Source organism: Thunnus albacares, chromosome 19 (genome assembly GCF_914725855.1).
Source record: "Thunnus albacares chromosome 19, fThuAlb1.1, whole genome shotgun sequence".
NCBI classification, from domain to species: domain Eukaryota; kingdom Metazoa; phylum Chordata; class Actinopteri; order Scombriformes; family Scombridae; genus Thunnus; species Thunnus albacares.
Genome location: NC_058124.1, coordinates 10,254,053 through 10,273,051, shown reverse-complemented (window position 1 = coordinate 10,273,051; position 18,999 = coordinate 10,254,053). Strand labels below are relative to the sequence as shown.

Here is an 18,999-nt window from a genome sequence, read left to right as displayed (position 1 = left end):
TAAAAAGTCTGTATTTTCCTGGTTTATATAGACATGTCAGCCCAGTTGGGCTTCTTTTACTGTCAATATATTAGCTATACTGCCATCCTGTGGTCAATCAGAGGAAGTTACTTCCCTGTGGCGATGTGTTCCCCTCCAGTACACAAGACGGAGATAAACGGGAGGAAACAGCCGAGAGGAGGCTTTTTTGTTCGCTGGTTGGTTAGACAGCTGACTGAAAAAGTGCATCAAACTAGCGGAGATTCACCAGCGCATCAGCGGAAATGAGACAATATTGCCTTCAAAATAAAGTGCATGTTGTGTTTCTCCTCGTTTAAAAAGGGAAATCTCTACGATTGTGACAAAACAATAATTAGTTTTGGTATACTGATTTCCCCCCTAAATACGTTGTTTTATCTCATCATTGTGTTTTGTAAAATTCATGAAATTTTCCGCAATATTTTTTTAAATTTTGATGTTAGACAGGAAGTGTTCTTTTTTAATCTTACTAGTTTGACAGTGGCGGAAGTGAGCGACTAAACTGGCGATTAGGGGAATAACTGCTGAGCCAGAATCAAATAAATAAAGGATTAATATCGAGTCACCACCTTGTGTAAGCCCGTCACACTGTCCACAATGTCCAGGCAATCCAACCGAACAACAGACAGCAAGAAGATGGTAGGCGACTCCCGCAGGATTAACATCAATCAAACCGAGCTAGCCAAATGCTAACTGTAGCCAAACAGCAAGGGCTAACTGGATAATGTTACCTCGGCTAGTGTAGTTCCCTGTCAGTCAAGTAGTTCAACTTGGTTGACAGGTGTGGGAAAATATATACAAAGCTTTTGAACCAGTTTTAATCATTAATTGTTGAACATTAGCAGTTTTGACAATAACTGTAGCGTTAGCTCGCTGTAGCAACCAAACCAGCTTTGCTAAATGACAGTATAACACTAGTTTTTAGCTGCCCTTTGCATTATAGATTCTGATAGTTAATATTATATTAAATATTAATTATATTCACACATATAAAACACACAACACACGAGTGTAACAGTGTAATCCAAATGCATTCATATCTGGTCAAATGGAAATAACACGTCGGGTACATTGTATGTGAAAATTTCTTAACAATTTCAGCACAGTTTACTGAGACAATTTACTAAAAAGCGATTTTAATGATCTACGATATAGCAGGGTTCATAATAAGGTTCAGCACTGAGAAGGCATTACAATATTACAACTGCTATGAAGACACAGGCTCATGGTCAGAATACTAAATGTAATTCTGAACTATAAGGTTAATTATAAATATACAAGGTTATCGATTCAAGATTCAAGATGTTTATTATCACACCGTTTATACAAATGCAATAACTGGCTGGAAGGCTCCATTACGGTAGAAACAGTAACTAAAAATACATATAAAATATAATAACAAAATATAAAAGCAATGTGTGTTTATATATATATATATATATATATATGTGTGTTTGTGTGTGTGTGTGTGTATATATATATAAAGAAGAATACAAAACTACTTAATCTACCTAGCTTAAACCTGCAGTGTGGAACTTTTATCTCCCCCTTCTGGCAGTGAGAGCAACTACACAAACACTGTGTTTACCACATATGCCTCGCCCCAGCTGCTGCAGCCAAGCCCCCAGGAAGTGCACCGGGCTTTTGAAGCAAATTTTACATAGTGGCCAAACTGTGGAATTACAACTTCCGAGTCCGTCACATAGAATTTTTCGGCCCAGAAAGCATTTTTCCCAAACACAATTATGGGAAAAGGGGTGTCTGTAAAAGGGTAGATACATTTTTTTGAGCGTCACAACCCCCACGAAGTGACTTGTTTCACTATCAGAAATTGATCCATTCGGTCCGATAACATTTGGAAAGTCTAGAAGAACCGCACCATTGAATTATTTTATCACGATTGAAGTTAGCGGAGGGCTAAACCTGAAGTTAGCCAGCACGGCCAGCAGACGTCTCTAGTGAGCATGCTCTATGAGCCCCACAATCAATAAGTGTGAGCAACATCCGAATCATTTATTTACAGCAGGAAGTGGCTATTATGGCTTCATGCACCACTAAGCAACTTTCATAGGAATGAACGGGGCTCTGCCTTCGATGCTGTATCCATTTGTCTTTAAACATCCATGGCTGTAGCCTGCTCCATCGCTACTCTTGTTTTCTTCACCTCTGGCAAACCAATCATTGCTGGTTGACGGAAAACACATCACTACTGTTGTGCCAGCATGGGGATGTCGCCACAGACACCAGATTTAAAAACCCTGGTATACTGCAAAATACAGAGAGATTTATCTGGTGATGATAGACTTACGGCATTGTGTGAACTTGTTTGGCAAGGGCTTGAATGTAACAGACGTTCATTTATATTATATTAGTTATTACCACACTCCAGCTTTAACTAAGCACTAAAAAACCTATAACTAAACCTAGAAGCACCTAAATATTTACTAGCGCGGAGCTCCCGGCACGTCGCCTTTCCTCCCATGGTGCCATATATAAAGTTTTTTATTGTTCTGCATTAACTTAGTAGTTAGTAGTTACATTAATTATCAAAACCCTAATTACTAAGAATACATTTCAGCACCAGGAGCTGTCCACAGCATGATATATAAAAGAGCCTGGTGCAGAATGTGACACAGTATTGTATGTTTGCATATTATTGTCCAAATTGAAGGAACTGATTATTAGATGACAAGCTTAGGTATCCAGTGGGCCTTATGCTACACCGCAGGGTGTTCAGAAACGTCTGACTGCCAGCAGCAGGCAAGTGGCTACACTAGATTAAACAGGGTGGACTTTGCAATTATAGTAACTGTTGTCACTAATGATGTGTTTATTACAATCTTTGCTCATTATTGGCATACCCTTGAGGATGGCTTAGTGTTTTGTAATGAAGAAGAAATGAAATATATTGTTCTTTTTCTACCTGCCTTGATCATTGTGTTCTCACAAAAACTTGTTATCCTTCTGTCATTTCACTATAAATGTAGTTAAGTAACAAAAGATAAAGGATGAAGCCTTCTTTTTATTATACTAATTTAATTTTCATCACCATATAGTAGTTTGCCACCCTCACTAACCAGCATTTTTGTTGCCATTCTTCCAGAGTCATTCGTTTAAATTTGATTGTCAGGAATGATGTGAAACAATTCTGTTGTTTTCTCTCCCACAGAACTCTGAGCTGTTCACGCTGACCTATGGAGCTCTGGTCACCCAGCTTTGCAAAGATTATGAGAATGACGAGGAAGTCAATAAACAATTGGACAAGATGTGAGTACCCCCGTCAATGTTCATTTGTTATATTCACACCCAACTGTAGTTAAAAACTGTGTGAAAATAGTGTAGAGACTGAGCAAATGTGTTCAAAGTAGCTAGTGTGACATTAACCAATGGGAATTGACAACATCGCTACATTAGTATTACATCCCTTAGGAAATTTATTTAAATCACTGTTTATGAACACAAAATGTTACTTCATTATCACAGACTACATTGTTTTTTAATGCCACAGTTTCCTTTATTTATCATAAAATACACAGTCAAGGTTCATTCAAGGTTTTTAATTGGAAACATTGTCATTTCCAAAAAAGAATAGTTTCTTGTAAACCCGGCCATAGGCTCTCATTGTACATTCATTTTTATCTGTTTAAAGATGCAGTTGTCTGTGCAATGTGCAGTATATGAACTGTACATTCTGTTCATGAATGCACATATTGAGTCTTTGGTTACAGACTACATAACCAGCATATTAGAGTTCATCCTCTTGTTTAACCGAGGAATAAGAGCTAATTCTCCTGGCCTTTCAGATTTCTCCCTTGAACTCACACACCCTCACACTATACAGACACATTCTTCTTCCCTCTATTCATATTTCTCCTAAGGACAACTTGGAGCAGAGAGATGACATAATCAGCTTTTATTTCTCATACGTCTTTGTCCGAGGTTCCCCTCTGCTCTTGTAATTCTTTAGAACTCATGGGGCCTTTGAAGAAGGGAAAACTGATGTGTGTGTTTTTATTAGAGAAAAAAAACATTCTGTAAGACCACTCCCTCAAAATAAGCCTGGGAAAAAAAGATTGGTTTATAACTCAAATATTCAAAATATCCTGTCATACTGACAGGACTTTGGACTGGATGTACTTTGCTTTTCTGGTTGTGCGGCAACGACAAAGCTCTCTCCAAGCGAAGTCATGCTGTCAGATGAGGCTTATCTTACCTGGCCTTAGAAGGCAGTGAGTCTGCGTTGCCCACTCTGCCAGTTGCCAGCCAGCTGGACAGAGACAGACCATGTTAGGATTGGGATGCATCAGTTGGCTTCAGACTCCGTAGTCAGGATAATTTAACATGACCTTGTAATCAGAATTATCGTCATTTGCCAAGTTTATGAACCAAGAATGTCTTGGAGCATTTGTAACTGTCTTCTATCTCTTTACGGTGCGCTGCAGTTTATCATTTTTTCCTCTGTACTTTTCCACTACTATGAAGAAAGAGAATGACATTATATCTCTGTTATTTTCTCTCTCTTTCTTAGGGGTTATAACATCGGAGTGCGTTTGATCGAGGACTTTCTGGCACGCTCCAGCATCGGCAGGTGTCAGGATTTCCGAGAAACAGCCGATGTCATTGCTAAGGTAATTGGATGGTTCCAGGCCAATCAGAGCGTGACCATGGACTTCTCCCAAGATGGAGGGAGGGAGAAGGAGGCAGACAAACTATAGAGTGACTGAAACATCTCAATATATGATAAGAGAAAGAAGAGAATAATTGAGGAAAAGGAAGGGAAAACATATGATTGTGACATGAGTAGACTAAATTTTAAAGTCCCAGAAAGCAGCACTAAACTTTAGGCCTTGCTACACATTAATAAAACATTAAAATGTAGCTGGCTGGTAGACTTGTAACACTTCCATGTCTTGTTTCACAAAAGTCAGTCTTTCTTTACAACTAAAAGACAGACGGACGCAGGCAAACAATGAAGGGCTGTTGCTCTCAGACTGTGTGTTCAGCACTCCAGCTGTTTTCAAGGTGTTGCTAGGGGATTCATTCCACAGATGTGACCCCACACTAGCTCAGGGAACTGGCTCTTCGTCATGAAGAGAGGGGTCATGTCTGTAAATTAAGGTATGGCCGTTTGGAAGGAGCGGTGATATCCTGTTTTTAGGATATCATGTGACTTCTAACTAAACCCTGAAATAATCTCAGTCATTCCTCAGTTAAATATGTTTTGAGGAAGTCTGTTGTGTGTTCAAAAACAGATATTCTACAATTATACATGATGAATAGTTTCACTGGAAGGTGAGACTTAAGCTGTGGTGCTATTAACTACAGAAAGACTTGTTATTGTGAGTTTTAAGGCTGGACTCCAGACACATTCATACACATTACACATAAAAGCAAGAATCTGCCCTGTGCTGCTTCATATTTTCATCGGTTGGATCGGTGCAACTGTAATTTTGCTTGCTCGATTGAAATCTGATTATTGCGTGAGTGTGCGGTCACTCCTGTGACACATCACAGGGACAAAGCGTGGCGGGAGAACAGGAGAAGCAGACAGCAGTTAGCAGAAAGCAGGTTTGTGCAAATACTAATGTAAAGTATGCCAGTAATACAACATATTCCTGCAGCTGCTTCACAAATAATAGATTTGATTGTGGCTTTTACTGTGAAGCAGCTGCAGGAAGTGTTGAGTGATAGTCACTGGGTTGGTATTACAGTATTACATAAGTCAGCCAGTTTGGCAAAAATCTGCAGGCTCAGGGGATGTTGGAGAGCATCTCAAGTAAGAAAAATGTTGAAAATTTGGCCAGAGCTGCCTGTTCCCCCTGTGTCTCCTGAGCCCAAGATAACACTGGACTTTTTATGGGTGCAACTACATTTGTGTTGGAGCTCTACTGATTAGTAACAGAGGAACAGGGTAGGGCTTGAACAAACAATTACTTTACTTTTACCATTAATCTTTTAGTCTGTAAAATGTCAGAAAATTGTGAAAATCACGTTTTCCTCACAACTGAGAAGCTTGAACTTGGGAATGTTTGACATTTTTACTTGAATTGATTAAAAGAATAGTTGCTTGTTTGTTTATTATTAACAGATCATTTAAGCTCACCAATCTAACATTTATTTTGCATATATTAGAGAGATGGTGCGTTTCAGCCAAATTAATGTGTAATGAAACATCAGTTCTCTCTCTCAAGAAATCCCTGCTCAGTTTTCTCTTCTATCCACTCCTCACTGTGTTGTGGTGGCTGGTAGGTTGCGTTTAAGATGTACCTGGGAGTCACCCCCAGTGTGACCAACTGGAGCCCAGCGGGAGATGAATTCTCCCTCATCCTAGAGAACAACCCGCTGGTTGACTTTGTGGAGCTGCCCGATAACCACAGCACACTGATCTACTCCAACCTGCTGTGTGGGGTCCTCAGAGGAGCCCTGGAGATGGTAAGGTCAAGGCACTAAGTGTGCAGTTTAAATGTATATGAGGACACTTTCACACACATCCATTTTAAGGTTTAAAGTTAAGATTTCTTGTGCAAATTTGTGATAGTATACAACAATTTCATCAAGAGAAAAGCCTCTGGAGCATGGAAATGTAACTGATTATGACCTGGATTTAGGTCCAGATGGCGGTGGATGTGAGATTTGTCCAAGACACTCTGAGAGGGGACAACGTGACAGAAATCCGCATGAAGTTCATCAAGAGGATTGAAGAAAACCTCCCAGCAGGAGATGAGTGATGGAAACTCTTTCATCAACTTCTTTGTCTCATTTCAGGAGGATTAAGTTATGCACGGAAACACTTCACACACAGACTGAAAGGATGAAGGAACTGAACTCAAAACATCAGTTGTGTTACATCTCAATAGCTCAACATGTATTTCCTTTCCTTGCAACTTTATATGTTGTCTGAGAGTGTTGATCACTCACTCAAGAGTCATGGCTGAAATTGCAACACCTCCTCGATTCCTAGTATCTCCATCTTCTGTTATCTTTTCTATCTGTGTTGTGAGGAGTGAATGTCAGGAATTAGAAGAGACCATTGAGATTCACCCAGGTATAAAGGAACACTGTACGCTATTGAAGCACAACACCGTAACATGGCCCTGCTACCTTGAATAATTTGTGGATTATAAAAAATTGTCAGCACTGATCTGTGGTCCAGTTTAAGGGAAAGGCTCTTTATTTTTAATTTTATACTTATTTCCTGGAGGTGTTCTGTGTAGTTTGACAGTATTTAATGGTAATTTGTTAGGACATTTTACAGGAAGGGTGGTGCAGTTTAGTACAAATTACAAAAAAGGCAGGAAAAAAGTTTTAATTTGGTTTAGTTGGTAAGTGTCCACTCATTATATTTGGGTTGTTGATTTGCAAAAAAAAAAAAAAAAACCCATATCAACATATTGGAGTGTTTCTTTAAAACTCTATAATGAATGCATTTCCCAAATTACCCAAACTACTTACTTTCAAAGAAATGTCTTCAGTATGAACAGTTACACAGCAGCTACTACTTAAAAATGTAGGAAAGTCAATAAAATAAAGTGTTGTTGAAATTGTTGATTTACACTTGATTTCATTTTTTTTTTAAATAAAGAACCTATTATGCTTAAATGTTGTTTGACAAAACTACACACTGAAAAGTATTTTCTGCTGTATAAGAATTGTAAAGAACTTAATTTATCAAGGATTTTTGCAAATTAACTACATATGAACCCAAATGTGGTACATATTAGCTAAAGCAACTTGACTTTTTTTCACTTTTTTCTTATAAGTTGCACCAAATTGCATCAAAATGTTCTGCAAACTGTGCTTTACCTTTACATACCTGAAAATTACACAGAAAATTATCCAGGAAATTAGTATAAAATTGAAGGACCTTTAAAATAAAGTGCCAACAAAGTTCTCATAGATCTGTATTGAATAACAACAGTCACTGTGGAGGGGAGATAATATCCTGTATCTGTCACCCACCCACATGGAAAGTCACCGTTTTTCTTCAATTCATATTAAAGTTTGTCTTGTATCTTGACAAAATTATGCGTTTTCATTTTGCCATGATTAACCGTTGGTTCTAGGATGGAGTACCTAACTGTACATCAGAATGTTTTTATGTTTGTTTTTATGTTATTTTGTTTTTTTTCCTCTTTTTTAAAAATGAAATCACATTCTATATTGCAGCCAATTGTCTGGCATGTTAAATTAATGAAGATGTCAAATAAATGTGACATGTTTCATACGGTGGTTTTATCGTGCGTTTGTGAGAGTGTAGAGATGTGACACTTCATAACATACCTGTAGGTGTACCTGAAACTGTTTTAACTAGTCACACACACATACAAATACACACTGTGTCCTATGTACCACCTTGTCAATTCTGCCTCAGTGTACTGTGAGAGTGTTATTCCTTTGGAGTACCGCAACCTCTGCAAAGGCAAACAATAACAGACCTAATGCCCCTCTTATGTTTGTTCAGGTTACATGGAAATAATCTGTGTGTGTGTGTACGTGCGTGTGTGTGTGCGTGCACAGAGAAGGAAGGACCCGTCTCTAAAAATCTCACTCGCGCTGGGTTCTGGTTGCAACACCTGTGAATGGCTTTACATCACCCCTGAAGTAACGAACAGAACTTGTCATTTAGACCCACTGCACACCTCGTCAATAACCGAAAACACGACAGACGGCTATTCACTCACTCACTCACTCACTCACTCAGACACGCACACATATACAAATCATCCCTGGTCTCACTTTAAAAGCAAAAATCTGGTCTAGATACTACAAGAACATTAGCCATGTTTTTCTTATTATTTGCCTTTTCTGTTTTATTGTGTAACAGAACAATAATATTAGTACCAAACTCATGTGTCTGCTGAAAGCACTTAGAGGATGAGATTGTCAGATAGGGATTTCCTTTTGGAGAAATCTGTCAGCTATTAGCTGCTGGAAACCTTGAGGCTCTACACATCCTATTTTATAGCTGCTATTACATGAACCCATTTCTGGTTTTACAGTTTTAGTATTCAGGCACATGCATAGAGTTAAACAGCCACCAGAGGGCGCTGTGTACATGACGTTTCTCAGCTGTGGGCAGTACTGTTCTCCAAGATAAGGCTGAAGTTATGCACATTAAACATTTTTGGCCCAAGATGGATACTGTGGGAGCAACACATTCCCTTATTTGTAGGAGTATGGGCTAGAGCTGCCAGAAAACATAAATTAAAGGTTCATTTTCAGATTATGAGTATGGAAAGACCATACTATCCATAATGAGTGGCCGATGCCAGTACATGGGCTCTAGTTTTGATTTGGCTCAAGATCAGACCAACGATGACAACATGCGCATACTTTATAATCAGCGGGAAGATGTATTAGGAAGGGATTTCTTACTATTATTTACTGTCTTAAGCCTCTGCCCACTCCTGTCTGGGGTAGCACTCATTTAAAAGGATAAAGAGTGGAAAGTGGAAGCACAGTGAGGGCCGTCAGCATGCAATAAGCCCTGCGGGCCATTAGGCGAGCTCTCAACACATTACGTGCACATATCTAAGCACCCTGTAGGCCTGTGATGTGGATGTTGGATGGAGAGCGGGCAGGAAATAGTTTTTGTGCAGAAGCTCATTGTAAATGACTTGGCAGAATTAGAGCCGTGTACCTGGGGGATGGACAGCTGGGTTTGTGTACTCGTGAAAACCTGTATCACTCTGCCATATGCTTGCAGGAATTTGACCTGACAAACACACACATATATATATACACGCATCGTACATGGAGGCCAAAGCGAGGATGAATTTATTACCGACACTATACTCACAAATAGGTGTTAATACACACTTGAAGGACCTTGTCCAAACATGTGAATAGTCCATTTTCTGTTTCCCAGCCCTTTAAGTTTCACCAGAACATCTAGTGAGGGTTTTGTGTTGATCGTTTCAACAGTTATATCCATTAAACAAGAAAGTATGACGACTTCAAACTAACTAACGCTCCATTATGACTTCTTGTAACCTGTGCATCTGTGATCTCTATTCCCTTTTGCGAGACCGCACGTGTTGTCACAGAATGAAAGGACAAGGAGAAGAAAAAAAGAATTGTTGTTGAGGCACTTAAGACTCTCCAAGAGCCATGAGGAATTGCTTCAAAGATTCTATTTTTATCTATTGTTTTTCCCCCTCTCTTTTCTCTCTCTTTCTCTCTCTCTCTCTCAAACACACACACACACACAGTTGTTTAAACCACACACATCTGCATGCACACTGAGACATTTCCCATTACTCATATGTCAGACACAGTTTTTTTCAGTGTCTGACATCCACACACATGCTGTTTTTATTGTATATTGTATTTAAATTTGTTATTATTATTAATATTGTTTATCGCAACTGCCTATATTTTTCAGAAAACTTTATTAGGACAGACCTGGAAAACAAGTAGCAAATGTTACGGGCCCTGAGACAACGTGCGCCGATCTGCTTTAAGCCAGCTAAACGTTTCCATGTGGCCTTTATGGGAAACAAATGGTGAAAGGCACGCTGTGACAGTAAAGCCCAGTGCACAGCCTGGTATTGACCTGTGCTTATTGAATACCGCATCCCTTTCTTCTACCTCCACTCCATCTATTTCCACCCAGTTTCTCATAGGTTTTCCCACTTTCTCTCAGTCGTTCCCTTCGTTGTAGTCATTCCTCCTTTTCCCCATTTTTCTTTGTGCAGTTAATGTTTTACTGATGTGTAGCAGCCTCTGAATCAGAGAAAAGGATGTGCGATAGTCAACCTTTTGGGAATTTCCCGCGTCTGCTGGGAAACATGCTGTCTCTCAGGTGAGGTAAGGGCTGACAGAAGAATCAGTCACCCAGGATTTCCAGAGGTTTCCGGAGTGTGTGTTTTGTGTCTGGTGGAAAGAGGGGAGATGACAGGAGGATGGACAGCACTTAAATTTCAGGGAAGAAGAGAATGCAGTGAGTCAGCAAACAAGTGTATTAGTGGCAAAGAGGAAAAAAAAAAACCCAGACTGAATAATGTTCCCGGGCAGTGAAGCGGTGGGAAGAGGTGGTTGATTTAATGAGCATGTCGATGGTGCACACCTGAAAAGATGCTCACATAAACTGGAGAGTTGTTGTTACATAATTTATAGGTTCTGTCTTGTCTACTAAAGTGCACCCTGTTGTACGTGGTGAAAGTGTGATTTTAGGGATTTGATGGGATGTTTCTTCGGCATTTATGTGTGTAAACACCTCAGTAAATAAATGTGGATGTGGTTTTGAGAGGTAATTATGAGTTGATTTGGTATTCGGTCACAGTATGTACCCACTGAAATCTGCTACAGCATCTGCAAGCCATTTGGAATATGAATCATCACCCACTTCCAGACAAACTGTTGAGCACTTCCCATAAATCTAATAACTCATGCTTTGCTCAGCCATTTAGCATGGACTGTACATCCAATAGAAAGTGAGAAGTTTTCAGGCCTCCTGAAGTTATGTTTGGGTCATCACGGCTGTTGGCAGGAAGGGTGAAATCAGACACAAAACTAGTAAAACCAACCCCTCCAAGCTCAAAAATAAAAGCATGGATCAGACCCAGCAAACCCGTACAATAAAATCCTGGATCACCAGTGTCACAAGGGATTCGTGTTAACAAAGAAAACATCTTTTCAGTGGGAAGACATGTCAGGTTGAAATCAGTCCAAAGCTGGGTCTTTTTTCTGTATCAGCAGTGACCTGGCTAGTTCCATGAGGGTTTCACCCCGAGCCCTGGACGACGCCGAGCCATTTAATGCCTTGTTTTTAGTTTTCCCCCTTCCCTTTCTTCCAGGCTTTTTGGATGGGAGCTGCTAAGCTGCCTTCACTCTGCTTCCAATTTCCTCCTGCCCTTTTGTTCTTCCTCTTTTCTCCAGGATCTGATGAAGAGGAGTTTTTAGACGTTACTGATGATACAGGTTTTACCCATTCCAGATCCTCTTCATCTTTGTGCCTCATTTTCCCACAATACTCTTCAACTTTTCTCTTGTTTTTCTCCCTCCTTTCTTCCCTTTTTCCTGACCCCGCAGCCGCTCGAGCTAGAGTTTATGTAACAGCAGAAGAACTTTCCAGCTTGGAACGGCCTCACTTGAAGATGGAGCAAGGAGAATGAGTGGGAGAGAAAGAAAAAAAAGTGTCATGTATAATTTTACACCGGCTTGCCCTGAGGGCAAACGACACCTGACCTTAGACTTCATTATTCCAGGGCCTTTACCTCCAAATGCACATATGTAAGCATATATTTATATCAGTCTCCCAGGCAGTAACAAATACGTTAATTCCAATTGAAAAGCAGGAATGTGAAAGTCCTGGTTTGCCCTGGACTAAAATCAAACCAGGCTTCCTCCCACAGCACAGGGCTGCCTAGAGGCTGCACACCAGCTGCACTGGACGGGATATCACCGCTCACCACTGCCAAGCATGAACTGATCGTGTGTGTGTGTGTCACATTAAAATCTTGGAGTGACAAAACATACACCATACATTGATTAGAGCGAAGTACTTCTAATGACACATGTCTCACAAGCAGGCCATCTATCTAAACTTTCAAAGCATGATATCCGAGCTAATATCACAGCATAAATCTGGACACCAGCTCCATGGCTTTATGTCTTCAGCAAGTCATTTATTATCCGCCCACTTCAAGCACTTCTCACACCAGTCAGTGTGATTGTAAGGGGTCTGGATGTCCTATTATGCAGGGTAGACATTTCAGGTCTGTGAGTATGACTTTCCATATAAAACACCTCAAGCTGTCACACTGGAAAATGAGACTGACTGGAATCTGAAAGGTAGACTGGGATTTATGGCAAATCCCCAATTTGGGAGACATATGATGGGGCATTATTAGCAATATTTCCATCTAACTGTTGAATAAACTTTATGAAATCACTGAAATAATAATTATAAACTATATTGTATAAACTAACTGTGTGTTTGCATTACTTAGGTAAAGTATAATACCTGGTTACAGTATAATACCTTAAACTTAATCAAGATCATTTAAACATATTCACCTACAAAATAACAAAAAGGGTTTGAAGAAATTAATGGTATCAGCCAAAAAGTTATTGTTCACTACTGATAGCAGATGTTGGTGATTATGGTTTGGTTCAAAGATGAAAACAAATGGCTGCACAGCCATGATGGATTCTTACATGGGCATTTTCAAAAAGCCAAGTTGAAGTGTGTGAGAACTAACACATCATTTTTTAAAAATCCATTTGAAAGCAACCCACAAAGCCTAATTCTAAACTATGTTATAGAATTGACATAGTTTCAATCATTCATGGTGCCTCCACTGCCTCACTTGCAAGCTAGCAAGCTAACAGCTAAGCTAAGTTCAGATTTGGTGTTTGTGTTTCTGTAAGTCCGTAGAATTTTTAAAAGGCAGTAAACAACCTCACATTTATCCATTATTTTTTCCATTCATGCTGTCAAAATGTTTCCCCACAATATCAGATGTTTTGGTGTCATAATTATGCATTTCAGCACCACTAGCTAGTTTTATCCATTTTGCGTTAGCTAAGAGAACAACAATTGCTTAAAGCACTGCCACAGTCCCCACTGGAGTACAAGGCATTGCCTGTTCCATTTATACATGGTGAATTTTCAATTTAGATGTTTTCCCACACATTTTAATGCTAGTTCCAAGTGAATTCTGGTTTCAGCACATTTAGTAAACTATGGAAACATCAGTAAGACAATTTACAACAGCAGAGGCTCCTCTTCTACTAGGGTTTGGAATTGCTCTGACAAGCTTTGAATCTGTGGTTTCTATTGGTTCATAATGAAAAAATAGGCAGATTAAAAAAAAAAAAAAAGTTTAAACACAAATTAAACATTTTTGTTCCCCGCTGTGACAGCCCTAATGGGAATAACAACAGACATTTCTGGGACGTTGCGGTGGTCAGATACTTTACAAACAACCTCTCAAGGACATGTTTAGCTGTTGTGTAATGGAATTGAAAAATTTATCCAGACCAGCTGTTCCAGGCCTGTCACCATTCATTGACCAAATGCATTTCCATTGTAGACATCATGTAATTTATTTTTTGACAAAAGTGGAAAAACTAGCAAATGTTTTCAATCATAATCAGCTCATACTGTGCAAAAATGTACTTGAAATCTAGTTACTGGGGGCAAAATTTGACCTTTTTCACCTTTTGACATTAAAGACGAGGTCAGACAACTGTTCTCATTTTCACTGCAAATATTATTTTCATCAGGTGTAATTTTTCTCAATCCTGATATTGCTGCAGTCTGTAGTGTAGCCCAACTGTAAAGTCTTGAAAGTCTTTCTATTGTTGCCAAGTTTAAGACCTCTTGTTCACCAGCTGGGCACAGATACAACGGCCTCGGGGTAGTATGAGATTTATGTAATGGGTGTATTTATCAAACAGGCCGATATGCACAGACTGCCTCTGCATTGATCCAAAATCAGAAGTCAAATGATTGACTATCAGTAGATTTAGTAGACACGTCCAGTACAGCAGGAGCGATTTTCTCTGCCATTTTATGGTCTGACATGAGGTGTATGACTTTACAAATGAGCAACATATAGCTTTAACAAGCATTATGATTTATGCTAACAACGTGGATTTTGGAGCGGCCCATTAGTACAGGAGAGGATGTTTTCAATAGAGGAAAGGAGTTGTTCTTCCCTCTGTATATGGCTGACAGAGAGAAAGCCATGTACACCTACATGTATTTATTATCCTTCAAATACAGCAAATGCATACATATATTTGGGATGCATAATGTAAGTGTATTCTCAAATGGCAATGTGCGTGCCAAACAAGCTGAATGTTCAACTTTTGCCTTTCCCATTTCCTTGCTCATGTCATTCAGTAATGTGAGCACTTTGCCAAAAGTTCTTCTTAATTTTTATGGCCTTAAAAATGTGATGTTTGTGTCGGTGTGCATACATACTGTACACATGTGTGCATCTGCTTCACCTATGTGCCTCCCTGTGTGATTTCGTTACTCATTGAACGTGGAGGTGCTGAAAGCGCTCTCTGTGGGCCTCATAACGCACAAACCTTTTTCCAATTAGCCGGCCAGGTTGGGCTCAGTGGTGCTTACATCTACTGTAAATCTGACCCAGACAAAACACCCACTGGGTTCTGCTCCAAGGGGACAGATAGCAAGAGGGAGAGGGAGGAACCTGTCAAAAGCGGTGTAGCATTTTGTCAGACAGTTTCCGGGCCTCTCGTGCTGCATGTCGAGAGGCCCGGAAACCGGTTTCCAGGCCTCTCGTGCTGCAGGTCAGCGTCTGGCCCTACGACTGTCAGCATCCGCATCTGTTAGCCAGTTAAAGGACAATCGTATGGTTCCTGTAAAGATTAAAAAGCCAGACGGATTCTGAGCTCTGCGGCCATGTTACAACCACACATATGTACCCACAAACAGCCCCACATGCATGCAAACATAAAATCTTTTCTCTCTGGACTGACTGGACCAGAAGCATACCTCATGTCAGCAGAACGGTCTCTTGTATTCAGTAAACAGTGAGTAGCTGATTGTCACCAACTGAGATTCTCTTTGTGTTTGTTAGTCTTTCCAGCTATCATCTGAGTGCACTGTGGTTTATGTTTCACGGTAACTCCGAACTGATTTTGTTGTTAATATGTTGCAAGACCATGTAATTATTCCCTCTTTCCACTCCTTCTATTCTTTGAAAGTGTTTCTTTGATTCAAAAACGTAACCATAATTATTTAAACCAAAATTGTATTCCCAAAAGAGCAAAGTGAAACATAATCACAGAAAACAGTCTGTTTTCAGAATACCACATTTGGTTTTATTTGCACTCGGTATGCAGCACGCACCATGGAGACATTTTCAGTGGACATAAAAGCCAGCGGAGCTGAGTGAATGAGACCTGGATGTCCTCGAAGATGTGCTTTGGAAGACGAAAGCATGACCAGAACTGCAATGGAGCGTCCAACATTCACATTGTTTCTCTTTGCTTTTATCTTTCCTTGGTCCTCTGTTTTATCTACTTCTTGGCAGGTATGAACGAGTACAAGGAGATGATGCTGTGAGAAAAATGTGGACATGCATTAGGCAAGATGAAAGTGATGACAATTTCTTTTAAGCAGTATGTTTATCTGGCTATAGTAACCAGTCCATGACTTCATCCACACGGCAGTGAATCCAACATTTTTTGTCAACACCTAATGTTCTTACAGCATAGCATCAAAGACAATTCTTGAGCATACTGTCTGAGCATCTGTCAAAGACATTCTCCTCTTTAAAAGTAAAGTCTATAAAGGGTTATCACAAATATACTGTTGGTCTCATTATTTTAGTTTTTTAATTCTCACAAAATTTGGGAATCAGTCAGTATTTTATTTAAGGTAACAAAAGTGATGAATGGGATGAAAACAATCACTTATGCAAAAGTCAGATTAAATAAATATAATCAGAAACACAGTCTTTACAGATTTTTTTAGCCATGCTAATGTGTGACTTGAGGGACAGGAATGTCAGTCTGTGGGTGACATTCTTTCATCTGTCGGTCTGTAGGTCCGCCACTTTGGTCCACTGAAATAGTTCAACAGCTGTAAGATGGATTGCCACGATATTTTGTGAAGACATTTATGGTCCCCAAAGGATGAATCCTACTGACTTTGGTGATCCCCTGACTTTAGAGGTTCAAGGTATATCTTGACAAATATTGGATGGCTGTAAAATCTGCTACAAATTTTTAAGGCACCTAGAGGAAAAAAATCTGATAACTTGGTCCCCCAACTTCCATCTAGAGCCATCCCTAGGTCAAAATATCAGTTTGTCTAATACAAATTAACCTCAGCTGTATTTTGTGTCGCTAAGGTGGTGAACTTGGTAAACATTATACCTGCTAATGATCAGATTGTTAGTATTGTCATTGTGAGCATGCTAACATGCTAACAGTTTCACAGACCCCCTAACATGGCTGTAGTTAAATTATATCAACAGACCGTTTTATGTAAAATGTCAATAGTACCTTCTTGCAGGACAAAACTGAACAACTTTTTTATTAGATTTTAACTAATCCACTGCTTTTATGCATTTATGCATTTTATAATCCACAATGCAACTTATGCAACAAAAAAAGTCCAAAAGTTCCAGACCCTAAAGTTCTTTTTTACACAATTACAAAACTCTACCAAAAGAGGACAAGGCGGAATAAAATGATCTCAGTGATGTTATACTTCACCACGTTTGTGGAACAGCCTTCCTAACCATTTGAGGGCAGCACAGACCAGCTTGGTCTCACCAAATGGTGTATAAATAACACACCAATTTCTTATGTCATTTTGCGTGTCATCACTACACATTTTTACTTTTTGTGTCATTTCACGCCATTTAGGTAATAAATTCAGTCACCAAAAGCGACCTATAGTTATGTTTGAGTGACAGAAAGTGACACATTTCAGATGATGTCAATATAGTGTGACTTTATTTTCTTTCATGAGGTGATTTGATCTTATTAGGAGGAGGCAGATTGAGTGGATGGCTAGATAGTTAGTTGGCAAAAAGTTGGAGAGAACTGTTTGACACCACTACCTTGCGAAATGTCCTTAAAGTGGTGTGCTATTTATATGCCATCCCATGAGATAATGTTGCACAGATATCTAGACTCTTTCTATTCATTCCTATTCTATTTCATCTTAACTCTTATTATTATTATTTTCTTTATGTTGTATGTTCTTCGTTATTAATACTATAACCCTTTGAGTTTCACTATGAATGGAAAGTGCAGTACAAATTAAATGTATTATAATTATAATTATAGCTTGTAGTAATGAAAGGTTGGATCCAGAATTTGGTTGAACAACTAAATCTACTTTAACACCTGAGGCCAGAGGCACCAACTATCCCGATGGCTACACCTCTGCCATGAATGCTCGATCTGCTAGGGTGGACCTGGTAATGGAAGCTCAAAGAGTGGACTGTTCAGTGACACAACCCCCATTCACACCCAGCTCCGGTGCTGCATGGTCTGGTTCAACTTTACAACATGAAGGGGGGTCTTAAAAACATGCCCTGTCACTACTCAACCTCCAAAAAATGTCACTGATTTGCACATACACACACCTGCCCATGGCGCACCAACACGTGCTAGGAGGAAGGTGGGGCCGCGGTGTTAGCAGAGTATTTATGATATCATGACATCATCATGCCAGGTGATGGAGTGCTGTGTCATGCTTTGTTTGGTTTTCCAGCACTAACCATATTAGTAATAACACCAGCTCTGGGAAAACATGTCAGTGAAGGATAACTGAGATTGGCGCACAACGGTGAGGAGAGAAAAAAAACATGAAATAATAACCTAGGGGGTGAATGTGTTCAGAAGAAATCTGGGGTTTAACATAAGAGTGTAATTATAACAAGCTGCCGTCAATCACAGTGTCAGCTCCCTCAACCAGTGCCCCTCCCTTCCTTCACACCTCAGTGACCCCTGACCCCCCGCACACCCCACAACACTAACACCATGTTCCTTGTGACACACAAGGCACCTCTCAACACCTTTATACTCAACATACTGTATGCTGGTCACATACATACTGAGAGCCACATTCACACAAGTACACCTGAAGGTAATCCCAACACTGTCATGCAAAAACAACAAAAAATGTATGTAACGCTTTTCAAAATGTCCATGTTTGCTCGTTGTTTGACTTCTTGATTCGATTTCATGACAGTGTAACTCGTTGATACTTTCTGACAAATTAATCTTGAACAGAGCTTCCATGATCTTGCGACCATGGAAATGTTTTTAAAACAGTCACTAAAAGGAACACAAATGTATCAACTTGTGACAGTAAAGTGACTTAAAAATCACTGTGAATTATTATATTATGGAAGTATGTACAAGCAAGACATTTTATAAGGTACAGCATTTAAAAACCTATTTAATGTTATTGGGAGTTAATGGGCTAAAACAACCAAAACCACCTGTATGGTCCTTTAGATCTTTGAACGGGATTAA

The 18,999-nt window shown here is 39.5% G+C and overlaps 2 protein-coding genes across 2 annotated transcripts in view; both read left to right on the top strand.

Moving 5' to 3' along the window:
- Window positions 1-484: 484 nt before the first annotated feature.
- trappc3 (trafficking protein particle complex subunit 3) lies at window positions 485-7,587 on the top strand. Its single transcript, XM_044336672.1, has 5 exons — window positions 485-657; window positions 3,188-3,285; window positions 4,547-4,646; window positions 6,268-6,450; window positions 6,627-7,587. The coding sequence occupies exons 1-5, from the start codon at window positions 616-618 to the stop codon at window positions 6,744-6,746; spliced, it is 543 nt and encodes a 180-aa protein (XP_044192607.1). The 5' UTR covers window positions 485-615; the 3' UTR covers window positions 6,747-7,587.
- col8a2 (collagen, type VIII, alpha 2) overlaps window positions 4,558-18,999 on the top strand; it is a 126,244-nt gene continuing 111,802 nt past the window's right edge. The window contains exon 1 of the mRNA XM_044336671.1: window positions 4,558-4,646. The gene's annotated coding sequence lies outside the window, so the exon portion shown is untranslated. The remainder of the gene's footprint in view (window positions 4,647-18,999) is intronic.